Raw genomic sequence first — 19,185 nt, 5'->3', positions numbered from 1 at the left:
AGCCTCTTTCCAAGATTACTTCCCCCACCCTAAGCCGAGTCCTCATGTCCATGTGGACCACTGTGTTGGCACCATAGCTACTTCGATTTAAACTTTATTCCTGTGATGGTCATTTATGCTGTGCAAATATTTTCAGTCTTCTGCCTTCTGGGCACATGGTAGGATCGCACTCCTTGACCTCCTTGTGATTAGGTGGGACCATGTTACTGGTTTTGGTCGATGAAATGTGAAAGTGACATCTGTCACTTCTGTGCCAGAACATTCAATTGCACTTTCCGTCTGCCCCAATAAGCAGCAACTTTTGTTGAAAGTGGGGTAAGGGGATAAAGAGATTTGGAGCAATGTCTCCAGTCTGAGCAAGAAATAAGTCTCAGGGGACTTCCCTGGTGATCCAGTGGTTAAGACTCTGCACTTCCACTGCAGGGGGCACAGGTTCAACCCCTGGTCAGGGAACTAAGATACTACATGCAGTGGGGTGCAGCCAAAAAAAAAAAAATAAGAAAGAAAAATAAGTCTTGTTATAAGCCGTTAAGATTCAGGGTTACAACCATAGCATAACCTAACTTATGCTGATTGATACACTCCCACCATCCATCTTTTTTTTTTTTAATAAATTTATTTTGGCTGTGTTGGGTTTTCACTGCTGTGCGCAGGCTTTCTCTAGTTGCAGTGAGCGGGGGCTACTCTTCATTGCGGAGCACGGGCTCTAGGCGCTCGGGCTTCAGCAGTCGTGGCTCGTGGGCTCTAGAGCGCAGGCTCAGTAGTTGTGGCGCACGGGCATAGCTGCTCCACGGCATGCGGGATCTTCCCGGACCAGGACTCAAACCCGTATCCCCTGCATTGGCAGGCGGATTCTTAACCACTGCGCCACCAGGGAAGTCCCTCCCACCATCCATCTTAAGCACTGTCACCAATTAATCTGGTTGTCACGCCCCTGTCCAAATAACTCATCTCTATCAGAGTGCAAACCCCCGAGATTGTCATTCAAGGCTTTTTACACCTTGGATCCAGCCTACTCTATCAGCCTCACCTCCCCTTCCCCACCAACAGAGGAAATGGGATTCCTAAAAATTCATGGAACGTGCCCCAGTTTTCTACCTGTGGTCTATGTCCTGTTTCTCAAATGCCCACATTGACAACCACACCCAGCATCTTCAACTAAAAAATGGGTAGAATTCACAAGTCCCAATGTGGATTTTTTGCTCAGCATTCACCATGTTAACCGAAGTATTCATGTCTTTTCATTAACAGCTAAGAATTTTCCACACCGGCTCTCCCCAGTTCCTTCTATTCCCCCTTCTGGAGCTCCTATTAAACTTGTTAGAGCTGTTTATTTTGTCCTTCTGGGCTCCTATGCTCTTTCATATATTTCATCTCCTTATCTCTTTGCTGCATTCTAGGGAATTTCTTCACAATCCATCTTCCAGTTCATCAGTTCTCTCTTCAGTTGAACCATCCAGGTTTCCTCCCAGGGCTACAGCTTCGGGTGCTGTTTTTCTACTCTGGATTTTAGTTTCTTCTTCATTCTGGACCTCTGGGCATATTTTAACACTTTCCTGGACGCTCATTTAGGCATTTAATAGATGCCAATTTCATATTACCAAGCACATCCGGGTATTTATGAGTAGACAGACTCCCAAGTTACCTTATAAAAGTCATAGTGCCACAAACAAAAATTTCTAGTATTGTGTTTTGCACATACTTTTTATTTGTTGAATAAAGGAGTATCTGTGAATATGTACATAAACACATAGAGCGAGCACTAGATTTAGAGCAAGAATATCTGGGTTCTAACACGCAAAGCCACTTACCAGCTCTGAGGGCTTAGGCCAAGAACGTAATGAGTTCCGCTTCCTCGACTGTAAAACTAGGCTATTAGACCCGTGCAGCCCACCACACAGGTTTATTGCAAGGTTCAAATGCAGAAACATATGAAAAGTGCTATGAATACAACTTAAGAGTAATATAAGTATAAATATAACAAGTAACAGCAATTGAATTTCAAGTTGAGGCATACTTAATCACACCCTCGGGTTATACCGATGTACTGATGGAGTCAATATGAAAGTGACAAAACAGCTGATTGCTAACGAGAATGCATATGCCGCTCTTCTGGGCGGGGAGAATTCTGCAAGATCCTGTAGCCCATCCCCGCAATGAATCACTCCCTAAACTTCATGAAGATGTCAGCGACCCACCATCAATAACTCTCTCACGGAAGCACAAGGGCCAAATGTCCCACGTTTATTTACATATGAAATGTGTTTAATACAGTTAGGATGGATATGGTTAGTGCATGACACCTGACAGCAGCAAGACCTTTTGAGGAACCGAACGTTGACTACAGTATATCATGCAAGTATATCTATATATACACAAAAGAATTTCTTCTCTTAAAAAAAAAAGTACAAAACATGTTTAGGGATAAATACAAGATATAAAATGCAAAAGAAAACACAAAACCAAAAAGTATAACTCTCCCAGAGAACTATAAACGTTTGGAAGGGACAGAAGAGTACCTCGGCTGCACTAAGAAAGCGCAACTACCGATGTTAAAGATACTTATTGAAATGGCTGAACTAAACCCAGGTGGCTCAGTGCTGACTCGAACGGCCAACTGCGACACGCCGGCTGCTGCATCAATAAGGTGGAAGTTGTGCATCCCAAGTCTAAGTACCAGGATGTTTGGCAGTAGCACCCTGAACAGGAAACGCCAACTCTTTAGACAGCAAAGGGTTAAGTCAATTGTGATTTTTTTTTTTTTCTCCTGTCAAGAGCCAGAGAAATACTTGATATTTTTAGTTGTGTCTTTGCAGTAGTTAATAAATTACATGACAAAAGCTTGACTATATAAATCTATTGGTCTAACTACATATTTGTAACTTTTACAGTAGTCCAGCCCTTTCGCTGCTATATCTCCTTGTGCTCTTTAGAAGTCAGCCTTGCAAATCGGCCCAGAGAGCCACCGCTGCCCCCAGCCACCCCGCACCCCCGTTTTTTTCCCTTTAGGATACCTTTCTTCCCCATTCTGAGACGGAATTAATCCACGTTCCTTACTGGATTTCTGGCCCAAGTTTTCATCCCCCCACTGAGAAAGAAGCGAACTGCAAGGCTGCTTTCGACACAGTTTGGCCTGGAGAAGACGCCACACGCCGGGCTGCGGTCCTGGCGGGGCCAGCACTCCCTGGCGGAGCAGGCACGTTGAGGATGGTGCTAAGACACTTAAAAGTCCCTAGTGTTTTTGAGACCTACAATCACCTACGATTTATGTAGTGAATTCTAAAAATTAAAAACACTAAAAAAGGCATTATCGTAGCCTGTAATTAGTTAACCCATTCAAATCTGTGACATACAAAATGGTTTATTTGAATTCAGGAACTGCCCCTGTTACTAAGAACTCTGTTTTAAAGAAACAGTACAAAAAGAAAAATTCTAACCCAAGTTAAAAAACAAAAACAAAAACAAAAAAACCAAGAACGAAACAAAAAAAAAAACTTCAAAACATTTTCCACTAAATACTGATATAAACATGTAACAAAGAGTATAAAAAGTTATTCATTTAAATATATACAAACTCTTTTCAACTCAAATACTGTTTTAATACTTAATCGAGGAGGATATACAGGAGGAGGCGGAGAAGGGAGTGGAAGGAGGATATATTGCAACAGCCTAGACAGTACTGTTAACTCTATGATAACTGCCAACTTTTTGTAAGAAAACCGTCTCTTTGCTTCCAATGTGGACCGGGACTCTCCGCGGGAAGGGTGCGCGGCTATTTCTCCGCCGAGTTCACTCTTTTGGATTTGATGAAGGCCATGCCGTGGGTCCGCATGTGGGCGTTTAAGGCAGCTTCCGTCTCGAACGTCTTTGCACACACTTTGCACGTTCTGTCCGACACGGGGCCGTCGGCCGGCGCGTCCTCTGGGCCAGGCTTGTTCTCCTGCTGGCTCTCCTCGCCGGCCCCGTTCTGCTTGGCCGCCGGCTGCGGCTCCTTCAGTTTGTGGACGATGAAGAGGTGCCGGGACAGGGAGACGTGCGACGTGTAGCAGAGGCCGCACTCGCGGCACTGGTGGGACGAGCCGTCCGACTTGTGCTGCGGGATGTGCTCGTGGAACTGCAGCAGGTTCTCCGTGGTGAAGCCGCACACGGCGCACTTGTGCACCTTGAACACATTGATCTTCAGCTTCTTCAGGGGCTGCGTGATGGCTCCTCGGGGAGGTCTGAACTCTAAAACGGGTTCTTCCAACTTCCGCTTGGGACTGGGAACCTTGGAGAGAAAAACAGAGCGGGTGACGCACTGAAAACCGGTCTCTGGGCGGGTGACGGGCAGTCGGTGCTCACGGGCTCCGGGGCTGCGGGGAAACGTGTCCCGGTAGCGGGGGGGGGGTGTGCGGGGGGGTGGGGGGTGCGGTCTCCTTATGGCTGCGCAGCCGCCGGCCCACCCAAGAGTCGTGCCTTCCAGCCTCCCGACAGAGGTGGACTCAGCTCCGGGATGACCAGGCATCCTCCATCAGCCAGCTCGGTAGGACAGACAGGTCCCGGCCCTCATGGGACGCAGGCGCCAATGGAGTGACCAAGAGCCACGAAGGAGCCAGCGTGCAGTGTGGCAGGGACAGCCTGAGCCAGGAGGCCACACGGGGGGCCGGGGCAGGGTGACCAGGTGAGTGCGCAGATGAGGCCAAGGAGAGGCAGGGGGCGGGCGGACTGAAAAGCACCTCGTGGAGGAGAAGATGTCCGCACTTGTGCTTTTCCCGAGACTCAGGTGGAGCCACCTGAGCCTCACCGGGTCTCCTAAGCGCCCTTTTCTGCCCACTCACCTTCCTCCTACTCCTTCCCCTCTGGCCTCATCAAACCCCCTCCCTTCCAACTCTCCAAAAATCCAAGCCGAGGGGACGCCCCTTCCTCCCAGCTCCGCGGCCGTCCTGCTGCTTTTCCGCCTTGACCTACAGCTGCTCCCGCATGTACATTCTTGAATTCCACCCCCGCCTCCCCATCACTCGAGGGAAAGGGTTACAATTTAATGCGACATGAGTCTGACTTGTATTCTGATTTCGACGATTAACTCCTTGAAAGCACACACAGCCTTTTACCCAGGAACGTTCCAGACGCAGCACAGGGCCAAAGACAGCAAGTCTCCTAAGTGTCTGCTTTACTGCAACAGCACTTGCAACACACACGCCCCGTGTACTCAGGTTAGTATACTTAGTATACGTTCTGTTGTCCGCTTCAAGTTCACTACCTACTGATAAGGCACTATCTATGAATCTTATCTTAATCCTTTATCAGTACAAAGAGAAGCTAAGTGGAACCAATTTTGATTAGGTACCTCTCACAACCAATATACCGCCAATGAAAAGGAGTCTAGATCCACACAATCCTCTGGCTAAGAGACTACTTCTGTGAGCCAACATAAAACTTTAAAAATTTTATATGTAAATAGATCAATCCCTAAAGTTGTGTCTGAAAGGATACAGAAGAAACTTAATAAAGGTTACCTTTTAGGAGCAAGATGAAAGCTCAGAACGAGTGCAGAGACAGCGTCCCTATTATTTTAAAGCTTTAGGCACAGTCTGAATTTTTAAAACTGCGTAACCGTAGAATAATTTAAACGCAAAAAAAAAAAAGGAAAAAGCAAGTCAACACAACTTCACTGTAAAGAGAACACGTGCAGTGTTTGACCTTGGTATCTTCTTTTATTTCTGTTTCCTCCTCATTGGTGGCTTCTGTCATTTCTTTCAAGTCAGGATCCTTAATTCCGTGCATGAGTTGGATATGTTTCTCCAGCATTAACCGTTTCGTGAAGGTACGCCTGGAGTCTGGGCAGTGCCTGTGAGGAAAAAGGCAAGGAAATAACCTACTTGCTTTAAAGGAACTCAATGAGGCGCACATTCGCTGCTGAAAGCCCTCAGCCAGCCGACAGCCCGCTCAGAGGGGCCAGGGTCGTCCGCAAGAGTACCACTGGTCCAAAGCGAAAGAGTAATTTTGCTATGAATCATAGTTTCCAATTGGTGAAAAAAAAAAAAAAAAACTCTTGCAGCTTTTGTTAAAAGTTTTCTATCAGTTTTTGTGTCCTTACAGGACCAGCCTAATTTGGGTCAGATGGAGTATTTATTTTCTGAGTTTGGTTAAAGTATTACTTAATTCGTTATTCTAGATGGCTGTAATTTTAACATGGAGAACATTAAATTTCAAAAGTTTTCCTTCCAGTGACTCAGACTGTTCCCTCAGAATTTACGTCATGAGACACTTTAACAGGAAGAAAGTCCCTGCCCGACTCCTTCACGCTGGTGTTAACGATTCCTGTCCACTCTGCCGTAACACAGACAAGACAGACTGTCTCCCCATCAAATTCCTCATCAAAGCACAAACGCAATATGCATGGTTAGAACCGCAGCGCTCAAATACATGTGTTCAGTCAGTCGATTAAAATGTAGAAAACCGTGAACAGATATCCGAAACAGGTCAATTATTTAAATTGTCATTTCAGCTTGTGCAAAATTATGTTAATTATGGTTACAGTTTTTCTTTAGAAGATATGAATTTATCATTTTCTTAATCAAAAAGGCCAAAAACATGTAAACGAAAGTTAATGACCATGGTGATTACAGATACTCTAAGCCAGACATCAAGAATACCACTGCAGCAAAGGTGGATGGAAAGCTCCTCATGGCTTATGAAGAACCAAATTTGGCTTCTAGGAGGCTTCTAAGAATTTTATAATGACTGGCTCCAAATTCTGATGATACGACGTTAGAGACGCTCTATGCGGCAGCAGGGGGAGCCAGCACCAACACCAAAGAACACAGGAAATTAGCTGGACAATCCTGGCATTTTACTGCCTTACAGGCACTTCACGAGGAAATGAACACACCTGTTAGAGGAAGGACTGTGCCATCCACGCCAGCCTTCCTTTCCATTTTCTCAGCCCAGGGTTTCCTCCTAAAAATTCACTGATTCTTTCAATGCAGTCTCAACATACAGACTGTATTTACAGAATGTTCTCATCTCGCCAAAATCACTCCCAGCTTCAGTTTCACGGAAGGAGGGTCCCTGTTTTCCTACCCAAGAAACTTTCCCTAACTAACCAAGACACAGCAAAGCCCCGGCGATCTGGCAGTCGACTTTCTCACGTTCCCTCAGCCACACGGTACACGGAGCCCTGCTTTCATCACGGCCACACGCTGGCTATATGGCTTCTGTGTCGTTTAGTCCTCTTTTATGAGAAGTGCCTTAAAGTAAGTAACCCTGTTATATATCACCTCACTTCAGGCATGTTCTGAGTGGGCGAGAAAGCTTTCTCACTAACAATAATGTAACCATCTCTGACCTTCATATACAAAGAAGAATCTCAGGGGCTGTCCACTCAGTGGGCTGGCCCACTCAGTTCCTTGAATTTGGTCTCTAACCAACACTGTGTGCGGAGATGAGGGATGCACTGCAGCCGAGGGGCAAATGTCCAGCCCAGGATGACTCCATGACTGGCCCCACCAGGGCCCGCTCTGAAGCCTGAGCAGACCGGCCAGCCCAAACGGCTTCTGATGCCGCCAACTCACTGTGTGTAAGAGACCGAAGAGCATCTCATTCAACCGTGCACCCACCTGCCCGTGAGCCGCTTCTCCAAAATTCTCGGTAATAAAATGCCTACCTCTGTACGATGGATAAGAACACAGGTGGGAACTCCCTGGCAGTACACGGTTAGGACTCTGTGCTTTCACTGCTGAGGGCCCGGGGTTCAATCCCTGGTCAGGGAACTAAGATCCCACAAACTGTGTGGCCAAAATAAAGGAACAGAGGTAACAGAGAAGAACATACAAAGGGTGGGCAAGGGACTGCTCCTTTTTATTTTAATATTGTTAAGTGTTACAAACCAAGCAAGAATGGTCTGTGAAAACAAAATACAATTCCGAAAGGAAATCCATACACCATGGAGCAGAGAATGGGAAAATGGAAACTTAATGGTGAGATGGGAAAAACCTTCGAGAAGTTCCAGGCTAATCCTTTCACCGTGCTTCCCACATTAGAAATCACGACTTACGAGCAGGTATAAACTTTCCTGATGCCTTTGTGCTTGATGCGGTTGTGACGGCACAGGCTGTGGGATGAGCTGAAAGACTTGTCACACTGGCGGCAGGGGTGCTTCTTCATTTGCTTTATTAGGAGAAAAGAGAAAGAAAGTCACTCGAGAGAACAAAAACGGAAACACTTTACAAATTAAAAACTCTTTTGCAAGAGTCTAAGTATCACTGCTGTTTAGCAATACAGTAACAAGACTAGAAGATTTTAAAGATGTTAACAGAGGACTTCCGTGGTGGTGCAGTGGTTAGCCTGCCAATGCAGGGGACACGGGTTTGAGCCCTGGTCTGGGAGGATCCCACATGCCACGGAGCAACTAAGCCCGTGCGCCACAACTACTGAGCCTGCCTGTGCTCTAGAGCTCGTGAGCCACAACTACTGAGCCCACGTGCCACAACTACTGAAGCCCACGCGCCTAGAGCCAGCGCTCCGCAACAAGCCACTGCAACGAGAAGCCCGCGCACCGCAGTGAAGAGTAGCCCCTGCTCGACGCAACTAGAGAACAACAGCCCGCACGCAGCAATGAAGACCCAATGCAGCCAAAAATCAATCAATCAATTAAAAAAAAATGTAACAGAAAGGGTGAGCAGGGCTGGAGTAATCATGGAGGGGCTCATTTCTAGAGAACACACTTTATCATAAGACTAAAAAACTATTTTTTTCCTTAAAAACACTTATGATTTTGATTCAACACAAACACCCAGATAGCTGAAAAGAAAACATTACATAAATTTTCTTTGCCTAAGAGACGTTATTTTTAAAAAGCAGATAACCTAGAAAAACAATTCTTCAGCAGATACCAAATAAAGCCATTAGTTAATTTGTTATATCCAGAAAGAACAGGTTTCCTTCTCCAATATGCCATTTTAAATTACATCTCTGGCTAATTTTAAACATTTTAGCTTCTCCCACTAATAACTAATTATTCCTTAAATAAGGAAAGAATTTTCCAAGAATGCTTTTTGTTTTAAATGATACCATTTGGTTATCTCAAGAACACAAGTTTGAAACCACTTTGGGGATATTGCCTGTTGGCATATGTAGAGTGCGTGCGTGTGTGTGTGCTGGGGAGGGACACTGAGAAAGCAAGAGAGCACGATCAAAAGATACATAAAAATCAAAGTGAAAGTTTCCCACTTTGGCTAAGACATAATGTTAATTCAACAGATTCCCATGTGGAACCTCTGAAGTCAAATTAGTGGCTTAACATTTAAAACAGATTATTTGGGCATGATATGTACTGCAGTCTGGAAGTAATGTCATATCACAAGGAAATGAAATCAAGAAAGAACTGTTCGCCTCATGAATGAAACAAACTGGGCTCAGCCCTTGTAAAAAATAGGGATGAAGAAGGAATAAGTTCTCACGTGAAACTGTGTTACTATCTTTGGCAATAAGAAGAGATAAGCAAGCAACTGTGACCTAAGTGATAAAGAAATGACGTTTTTTGAAAAATTATTTTTACATTAATCACCTGACAAACGCATCCTTATTCAAGCTGGTAAGCAAATCTATTCAGGTGGCTGAGAGGAGTCCCAGAGACGGGCTGGCACCTTTTCTCCACCACTCACGAACCATGTGATGGGGAAAGTGTCCCAACCTCCATAAACACCCACTCCCCAAGCTGTCAAGTGGGGATCACAGCAGTGCTGTCCTCAGAGAGGGTGCTGGGGGGAAGGGGGCCGCTGAAGGGCTAGCACAGTGCTTGGGACACGGAGAAATCCTCAATATGTGTTACTTTATTAGTAATAATAAAGTTACATATCCAAGTTTCATTTTTTAAAAAGTGGAAAATACTATCTTTTAAATAAAGCAAATCAGTCCAGCGGACATTGAAAAGGTCTTGAACCCAGACAAAGGCAAAGGAGGAAGTTCCTTCTCCAAGTTAAAGATGAGAGTCGTACCACTGCTTGCACTGTTTTCCTGAGCATACCCCCGGGATATAGGCATATACATCATATACCCCAGACTGTAAGAATCACCTCCGGGGGAAAAAAAGAGAGACAGAGAGAACAAAGCAAGTGACCAACTAGTGCCTGAGATATTCTGTCCCTTCTCCTTCATAAAAATTTTCGATCACATTAAATAGGCCATCCCTAGTCTCTTTTATTAGCATATGTAGCCAGCGAATGAATAAGACGTTTCTTTTACAATAAAACTTTAAGTCAAGAACAGTCAGTTATGAATAGTTCTACTATGTTTCAATAAATGTTTTTAACATCTACAAATACCTAACTCCTGCTGAATTTTGTACATATAAGATGGACAATGTTAAGATCACCTGGAGAGCTGAAACACAAGACATCTTTCTAAAAGCAAGACAGTTGTAGCAAATAATCATAAAGGAGGGAGACAATGGAAGTATATCTTTCTAAGCACAGAACAGGGCAGAGGCCTCAGAGACATGCAGACTAGATTTTCTATTATGGTGAAGATTTTAATATTCTACTGCTTGTTACTGTGTAGTTATATTAATATCAAATCAAAATTGTAATAGAGAAATCCTCAGAAGATAATAAAATAAACGAAGAGCAGCTTAGCTAAATCAATAATTATTTTCAAAAAGAGTTGACGATGTATGAGATACTCTTTTTCAACATCTTTATGAAAAAAAAAAAAAAGCAGAAATGAACTGTGCAATCTCAAAACAATGGGGCAAGGTTTCAAAATCACTGGTGACAAGAAAACTACAAGTTAAACTCCAGTTTCCAGATCAAACCTGCCATGTTCACAATACCTAACAAGACAAATGACTTTCTTCTTTGTTAAATTTTAAATACTAACTTGTTTAAAGGTGCTTTGCCTAATTTATCTTCATAACTTGTATCTTCAATATTATAATAGTTCATACTGCTACTTTATGACACAGGAAGCAATTTTTAATCAAACAAACATGGGGAAAAAAGAGTATTAAGAAAGTGTAGGACTTCCCTGGTGGCGCAGTGGTTACGAATCCGCCTGCCGATGCAGGGGACACGGGTTCGAGCCCTGGTCCGGGAAGATCCCACATGCCGCGGAGCAACTAAGCCCATGCACCACAACTACTGAGCCTGCGCTCTAGAGCCCGCAAGCCACAACTACTGAGCCCACGTGCCACAGCTACTGAAGCCTGCGCACCTAGAGCCCGTGCTCTGCAACAAGAGGAGGCACTTCAACGAGAAGCCCACGCACCGCAGCGAAGACCCAACACAGCCAAAAACAAATAATTAATTAACTTTAAAAAAAAAAAAGGAAGAAAGAAAGTGTAAAAGTCTATCATCATTCTGTCTTCAAGACTTTTACCGTCCTTTACTTCTGCTGGCTCCAAGGCTACATAAACTGATATTAACAGAACCAGGGCCTTAAGTGCACTTTTTATAGTTAACTAAAATCAGAGAAGAAATTTATGAATTATAAATTATTTTGTTTTTTAATAGAACTCTTTAAATAAACAGTGAACTAATAAGCTGGAAGGGTCTGAAAATTTTGCTAAAACTTTAGAGTAAAATATCAAATAAAACACTTGGGTACACCTCCTTAACTTTCTCCCTAATCTCCAATTTTTGACTCTTTTATCTTTGTGTCCTTTAGGAAAGAAAGCATTATTATTAACTGCTCTTACCAAACAAACCCCTTTGTTCTACATGCCCCAGCCCTGGGCTCAGGTCTGAGCTCTGGGATTTAAAATGCCTCTGAAAGCCATTCTTTTCGGATGGCACCTGGTGGATGTGGGCGCTCTCACGATCAGACATTTCCATGCTGATAACCAGTCCCTTCCTGTCTCTTGGCTTGAAGGCCTCTGTTTCAGGTGACTCCGAAGAAGTTAAGAGGGAGAAAAGCCACAACTTCACACTCCCATCTGGCCAGACACCCACTCATCTCCATCTCTCCTGCGATTCCCTCCTCCACGAGATATCTGCCTCACACCAACATGCACAGGGCCTCCTTGACGACCAGCACATGTCCAGGAACAGCCACAAGTTTAAGTTTAAACGGGAGCGAAGTTATTCCCAAAGCACGCTGACACACATCCTTCAGCTCTATCAGAGCGGTTTTTATGAAAAAGGAAAACCAAGCCAACTGCATAATTTATGCCTACCACAGCGGCAATCCCTCAGAATTTAACTCCTAAAACCCTGGACCCTTCCACTTGGGAATCTATTCTACAAATAAACCCGCACATGGTACAGTCAGTTCTGATGTAACACAACATACACAGAACACGTGCTCTAAATCACTGAACTATGCAGAATCAGGCAACAAAACCCACAAGACTTCCAGCAACAATGAAGTTCAGGGCGTAACGTTCAAAAACTGCCAATGACTCATTTAATAAAAACTAAACTAGCATGGCTTTACACATGTTAAACGGTTAAGAAACACATTATTAGATGCTGCAAAAAATGTGGCACTTTACCTTGAAAAAGACCTTCAGTTTGCTTGTGGAAGTGAGCGCCGGGGGCTTGCTTGAGTTTTTGTGAAGTGGTGTAAGGGGGGTTATCTGAAATTGGAGGGAAGTTGTAACACCAGGTGTGGACCTGTGTGACTCAGCCCACGGGGAGATGAGGTCACTGGTGAAGGCAGAAGGTGTGTGCACAAGAAAGTGTGTCGGGTGTACTCCTACACAACTCTGTTGCACAGTTTTCTATGCTCACCTAGTGTTTCTCTGGGATGGAATCACAAGAGCAAACTCAGAATTCACATTATGTGCTTCAACTGTTCCCTGACGTATCAACTACATCGGAACAAATCTGTTTTCAACACAGGCATTACAGCAGAACTGACTGCACATACAAGGTTATTCACTGCAGCACTGTGTGTAAGGGGAAAAGATGGGAAAAATGTGGGTCCATCCAAGGAGGAATGGTTAAATAAATGATATGCACTCAAAACAATATTCTTCATGCAGCGGTAGAAAAGAATGAAAGATCTCGAAGCACTGATAGGAGAAGAACTGTAACAAATTACATGGAGATGGAACTGGTGCAGAAAATTATATTAATAAGCGGTGTGGGCTTCCCTGGTGGCGCAGTGGTTGCGCGTCCGCCTGCCGATGCAGGGGAACCGGGTTCGCGCCCCGGTCCGGGAGGATCCCACGTGCCGCGGAGCGGCTGGGCCCGTGAGCCATGGCCGCTGGGCCTAAAAAAAAAAAAAAAAGCTGTGTTCTGTGTTAAAAAGAGGTAAAAATGAGAACACAGATGCATATAGGATGATACTGGCACAGAGAAACTTCAAGGGTGGCAAGGGTAGAAATGAGGCTTTTAACTGCATTCCTTCATATTATTTGGATTTTTGCACCATGTGAATACAGCACATATAAAAAAAATTTTTTTTTCTGTTGCCTCAAAAAGATCTTAGGTCAGGTTCACTGAGGTATTAATTTTCGAAATGTAAAATTCACTTTTTAATGAGTTTTGGGAAATGGACACAGTTAAGTAACTGCCACTACAATCAAGATATAGAACAGTTCCATCACCCCCCAAATTCCCACGTGCCCCTTTAGAGTCAACCCCTCCTTCCTACACCCAACTCTTGAAGACCACTGATCTGGTTTCCATCCTACAGTTTTGCTTTTTCCATTTGTCAGGTACATGGGACCATGTAGTATAACGCGTGTGGTTTTGTGAGCCTGGCACCTCTCACTCGGTATCACGCATTGGCAACTCTGTCGAGTGTATCAGTAGTCCGTGCTTCTCACCGCGGAGGAGTACCCCATCATATGGACAGACCCGTTTGTTTATCCATTTACCAGGTGAAGGACTTCTAGGTTGTTTCCAGTTTTTGAAAACTATTAAAGTATACAGTATAAACTGTAAGCATTCACGGACAGGTTTTGGTGTCAACATATGATCTTCCTTCTCTTGGGTAAATAACTAGGAATGGGACTACTGGGTCCTATGGTAAATTACCTAAGAAACCGTCAAAGTGTTTTCCAGATGGCCGTACTCTGTTTTTCCACCAGCAATGGATAAGAGCTCCAATGGCTCTGCAGCCTTCCCAGCATTTGATATTGCCGTTTTATTTTATTTTATTATAGCCATTATCAAGGGTGGCTAGTGGTATTTCATTGTGGTTTAATTTGCATTTCTCTAATGACTAATGGTAGTAAGGTAAACATTTTTCAGTTAACAGATAAAATACCTATTTATATGGTGTGCCTCTTCCGCCAAAGAAAAGCCCTGAACTCTGTTTTTGGTTTTTTATTTTTATTTCAGGAGGAATTTCACTCTCTTGTAAGGTCCTTGAAAACAGAAGCTGTGGATCATTCATTCACCCTTATAGCCCTGGCATTCAGCATACAGCAAACACTCAGTAAATATTCACTGTGTAAATGAATAAAAGAAAAAAATAACTGAATATACAATTATCCACTGGAAAAATATGAGCATGTTCTACAAAGTGTTCATAGAATAACAAATTTACCATAAAGTCCTGGACAGAGAGCAAGCACTGCTTGTTTCTGGAAGATGGGTGAGACGCGGGCATGCTTAAATCCTGATAAGAGAGTCTCTAAAAAACAAAGACACTGAGGACAGAGGTGGGGAGACAGGGAGGGACTCACACAGAAGGAAGAGCACATCCTCCTGTGTGACTGGAGATAAGGCTCCGCCCATAAACAGGTGCAGTGTTTACACGGCCAGCGGTGGGCGGGTGAAGAAGGGACTGGGAAACTGAAGGAACTCCTGCCTGGCAGCTTCCATATCAAAGTAAAGGAATACGATGCATCTAGATGCTGCAGCCTTCACTTTCTTTCTCTTACTGTTGCCAATTATAAAAATAACAAATGGTTATTGCAAAATAAGAGAGAATGAGATTGCTTCTAATCTCACCAATTGAGGTAACCACTATCAATTTCTAGCTATAGATCCTGCCCCTGTCTTTTCTGGATACACGGATTCACGTGTATTTATGAGTCTATATGATACATATTGATTCGTCACCTGAGTTTCTGCTTATAAAGTACACACAGCTACACATATCTTGATGATTCCACCTTCTTCTGAATCCATCATTGTATTCTATTGTATAAATGGACCATAATCCATTTCACTATCTTCTATTAATGATTTAGATTATTTCAACTTTTCAACTTTCACAGATAAAATTTTCTACAGTCAACCAATTATTTCCCTCGGATAGATTTCTGAAGATAGACTTTCGAGTTGTAAAGACGTTGAGGCTCTGTGCCCCTTCTGGCCGAAGTGTCCTCAGAAAGGACACCAGTGACCTAAGTCGGTGTCTCTTCATCACCAGGTCACATTCTTCACCTCTGCGCAAGTGAACGGAAAAAATTCTACTGCACCTTTCTTTGTTCCTCTTCAATGCCTAGTGATGTTGGACATCTAGGCACATACTCCTGAGCCATTTGTATTTCCCTGGGGAACTGCCCGACCACATCCTTTCCGTGGTTTGCTATGCAGTGAGGGCTGGAGATGGCGGGTGGGGAGCTCAGAGGGCAGACAACAGAGCCTTGTACACCGTGGTGAGGGCTCCGGATCGCCCGTGACTGTGAGGGGGGGCACTGCAGGGTCTGAGCAGAGGACCAGTATGACCGACACAGTTTAGATGGGTCACCCCGGCTGCCAAGTATGGAAGCAGGGAGCCAGGGCACAGGCTCCAGGGGAGAGATCCTGTGCCCTGGGCTTGGGGAAAAAGGGTGATAAGTGGTTAGATTTGGTATGTACCTCCAGGGTAGATGTATGGATGGGCTGAATGTAGGTGACAGAGAAGAGAAAAAGAGGGGTCAAGCATCACTCCAAATTCTTTGGCCTGGGCATCGGTGGAGCAGAGTCACCAGTTACTAGCTGGGAAAACAGGGGAGAAGCAGGATTAGGGAAGGAGAGGAATCAGAAGAGTTACGTTTTGGATACGTTAAGTGTGAGAAGCCCATTGGAGATCTAAGCAGACACGTTAAATAAATAGGTGGTTAGTGTCAAGTCCGGATCTCAGGGGAGAGGTCTGGCTGCAGATACAGATCTGTGAGTCACTAGGACATAGATGCCACTCTGAGTCATGGGCCTGGATGAGAACCGTCTGAGAGTCAAAGGACACATCAACGTTCCTACGATGATAAAGACCAAGAATCGCTATCGATGAGGCAGGATGAGAACCAAGAGAAGACAGTGCTTAAGAGGCCCGGCAAAGAAAGCACTTCTAGGAGGACAGAGCAGATGAGTGCTTCAGGCAGCTCAACGGGGAAACCCAAGCCCCCTGAACTCAGGGACACGGAAGCACTGGACAGGTTGACAAGAGTGGCTTTGATGGAGTGGTGGGACGAAAGTCTAAACAGGAGAAGGAAGCGCGGAACAGGACGGAAAACGATTCCAGGGAGATTTACTATAAAGGGAGGGAGAGAAAAAAATGGCAGTAGGGAAGTGGGGTGAGGAGGGCTGCTTTGCTGGGATAAGGGTACCAGGGCAGAGCGTTATGATGCTGAGAAAGATGCAGGAGAGAGCGGACAAGTGCGGGCGGCTGTGACACCCTCGAGTGGTCAACAGGGGGCTGGACGGGGCGTGCAGACGGATGGGCTGCCCTTATAGGGGGCGGGGACACAGGATCATCCTTTGTAACGGGAGATGACACAGTATTTGAGATCAGATGCAACAGGGTTTTCACTGCACCGTCTCCTTACGTGTAAGGCAAAATCCAAACTTCTTGGGCTTTCGAGACGGTTCACGATCTAATCCTCAACCCACCATTTTGACTACATCTCCTGGGACTTTATAAACCTTCCATTCAAAGCCTCTCAAATCCACATCTTCTGAAGACCATGACACATTCCTCCCTGCTCTTGAGACAGCCTTCCCTCTCCTGGACGCCCATTCACACCCTTTCCCCCTCCAGCCAGCTCAGCTCTCAGGTCCTTGGTGGGCCTTCCCGATCTCTCCAGCCACCTGCCTCTCCTTCTCTTGCCCACACCCCACACAGCTACAAGTGAACCTCTGGAAACACACACCTCAATGTGTCCCTTCTTTCCCTAAAGCCCACCTGGCGTTCTCTGTAGCTTCAGGGAATGAGGCCGTTGGACTTGCCTACCTCACCCGTCCCAGCCTCCCATCACCCCCTTCCTAGAACATCACACTCCAGTACTACGTGCTGGCAGTCACTTGGCAAGCCATGATGGTTTGTGCCACATCTCCATTCTCTTCCTGCTCCTCTGCACACAGGGCAAATTCCTCTTGTGCATCCTCCAAATACCTCTTTGGATAGTATGAGGTAGCATTTCTTCTGTGCAGCCTTCCCTGGCATCTCCCCACCCCTGCTGATTCCCCATGAAACAGTGCTGCTCAAATCTGCTTCCCTGTACCTTAGACGTAAGTCTAATTCTTCTCTTCCACGTATCAAACCCCATTTTAAATGTTAATTTCACTCTATCCTCCTGTGATTTCTTTTAAGGCTGGACTGTATTTTATTGCTCGCTTTATTCACAGAGCCTCAACAGGTACTGAGCTAAAATCTGAATTGAATGCACCTTTCACTTAGCATTTAATTACGTTAACACCTTGTGATGCTCCTAAGACTCTTGTTTCATACCCAACTCAAACTAGCTTTAGCTTTAAAAGTATTTATTCTTTCTTTTTCTACCCAACTATAAGCATCTATAAGGGCAAGAATTACATTTCACACTTTGTCTGAGCTCCCTCAGAGCAAATACTATGCAATTTGATAAATATTTATAGAATAAAAGATACATACGGAAGAACAAACATGGTGTAAAGCTAAACATTCCCTAAGTATGAATGAACGGTCTGCTCTAAGCAGTTTCAGAACTGTACATTATTCCTATAATATGCAGTACCCAGAGGCACCAAAAACTTTAAAAACAAAACAGTACAGACTGATAACCTGAACAGGTGAAAAATCTATATATATACACATATAGTCTAATATATGCCTCCTGTAAAATAAATTAGCTTTTCTACAGAATAAAAATGTACCCAGATTACATATAAATTATAACTCAATAAGCTGATCATTAAAAAAGAAATTCACTAAAGAAACATGTATCATTAGCATATGTATTAAATAAATAAAAGGTATAATTTGCATTGTGAGAATTCTTGAAACTTTTCACCAGGATAAATAAAAATTAATGCTTCATTAAGTATTTAATTCATCTATTCCTATTAGATCCAGATATAGTCACTACGTGCCCACAAAACTGTAAAGCTTTCACTCTATATGACTATTACCTACAGTCATGGATGGTGAATCACAAGAAATAAACCTGCTCACCCAAGCCACCTATGCTCTCTTAGAAAATGGTCTTGTACGCACACAAGTAGAGTAGCCTTCCTCCGAAATCTGGAATACTGTGGGTCATAAATTCTAGTCTTTTCTGAGAGAATTTAATATCTAGGACACTAGTGAGATTTTCCAGTCTCACTACATCTAAGAACAGACAAATAAAAAGGTATTTAGATGAACACAGCACAGGAAGCTCAAACTTCATACATGTGAAAGCATCAAGAAAAATAATTTTTGAGTACTAAACCATCCAAGCTTCTACAAATTGGAACTGAGTGGTTTGGGGGAAATACATACAGAGTATAAATTTAGACCAGAGGTTGGCAGACTTTTTGTGTAAAGGGCCAGACTGTAAATATTTCAGGCTTTGCAGGCCATAAAGTCTCTGCTGCAACTACTCAACTCTGCCTTGTAGTTCAAAAGCAGCCACAGGCAATGACGAATGAGTGGGCGTGGCTGTGTTTCAATAAATTATTTACAAAAACAGGTGGCTGGCCTGTGAACCAGGCCAGTTTGCTAACCCAGATTTAGACCCCTGCCTCGTATTCTATAGAAAACAGAGCCAAGTCTCAATCATTCAGAACCAAATCTATTTAACAAAGTAAGTAATCAATCCAGGTAAAAAAAGAAAAAGTCATAACTACAAAGTGAGGAGAATGGTTTCCTTTCATAGGAAGTGCTCAGAATATGTCCCGCATACCACCAGGATCTAGATTACTGAATGAACACTGAGTGGGAATCTGTGACCTCTGAGTCACCTTCCAGTGCCATCTATTTTATGATTCTTACCAAGTCAACCACAGCCAAGATGGCCTTGTATTTTCTTTGATGCCCCCACTTCGGGATGTAAAATTACTTTCTGGTTGTTTTGGGCTTCAAGGTAGT

At 44.1% G+C, this 19,185-nt stretch overlaps 1 protein-coding gene across 1 annotated transcript in view; it reads right to left on the bottom strand.

Annotated features, from left to right (window-relative positions):
* Positions 1-2,227: 2,227 nt before the first annotated feature.
* ZNF532 (zinc finger protein 532) overlaps positions 2,228-19,185 on the bottom strand; it is a 39,793-nt gene continuing 22,835 nt past the window's right edge. Inside the window, exons 4-6 of the mRNA XM_028480174.1 lie at positions 8,036-8,148; positions 5,680-5,827; positions 2,228-4,267 (exon numbers count right to left, since the gene is read on the bottom strand). Of these exons, the coding sequence (XP_028335975.1) occupies positions 3,773-4,267; positions 5,680-5,827; positions 8,036-8,148 (756 nt within the window). The 3' untranslated portion in view covers positions 2,228-3,772. The remainder of the gene's footprint in view (positions 4,268-5,679; positions 5,828-8,035; positions 8,149-19,185) is intronic.

The sequence above is a fragment of the Physeter macrocephalus genome, chromosome 19 (assembly GCF_002837175.3).
Source record: "Physeter macrocephalus isolate SW-GA chromosome 19, ASM283717v5, whole genome shotgun sequence".
NCBI lineage: Eukaryota > Metazoa > Chordata > Mammalia > Artiodactyla > Physeteridae > Physeter > Physeter macrocephalus.
Note: the sequence above shows the minus strand (reverse complement) of the source record. Positions and strands in the feature narration are given on the sequence as shown.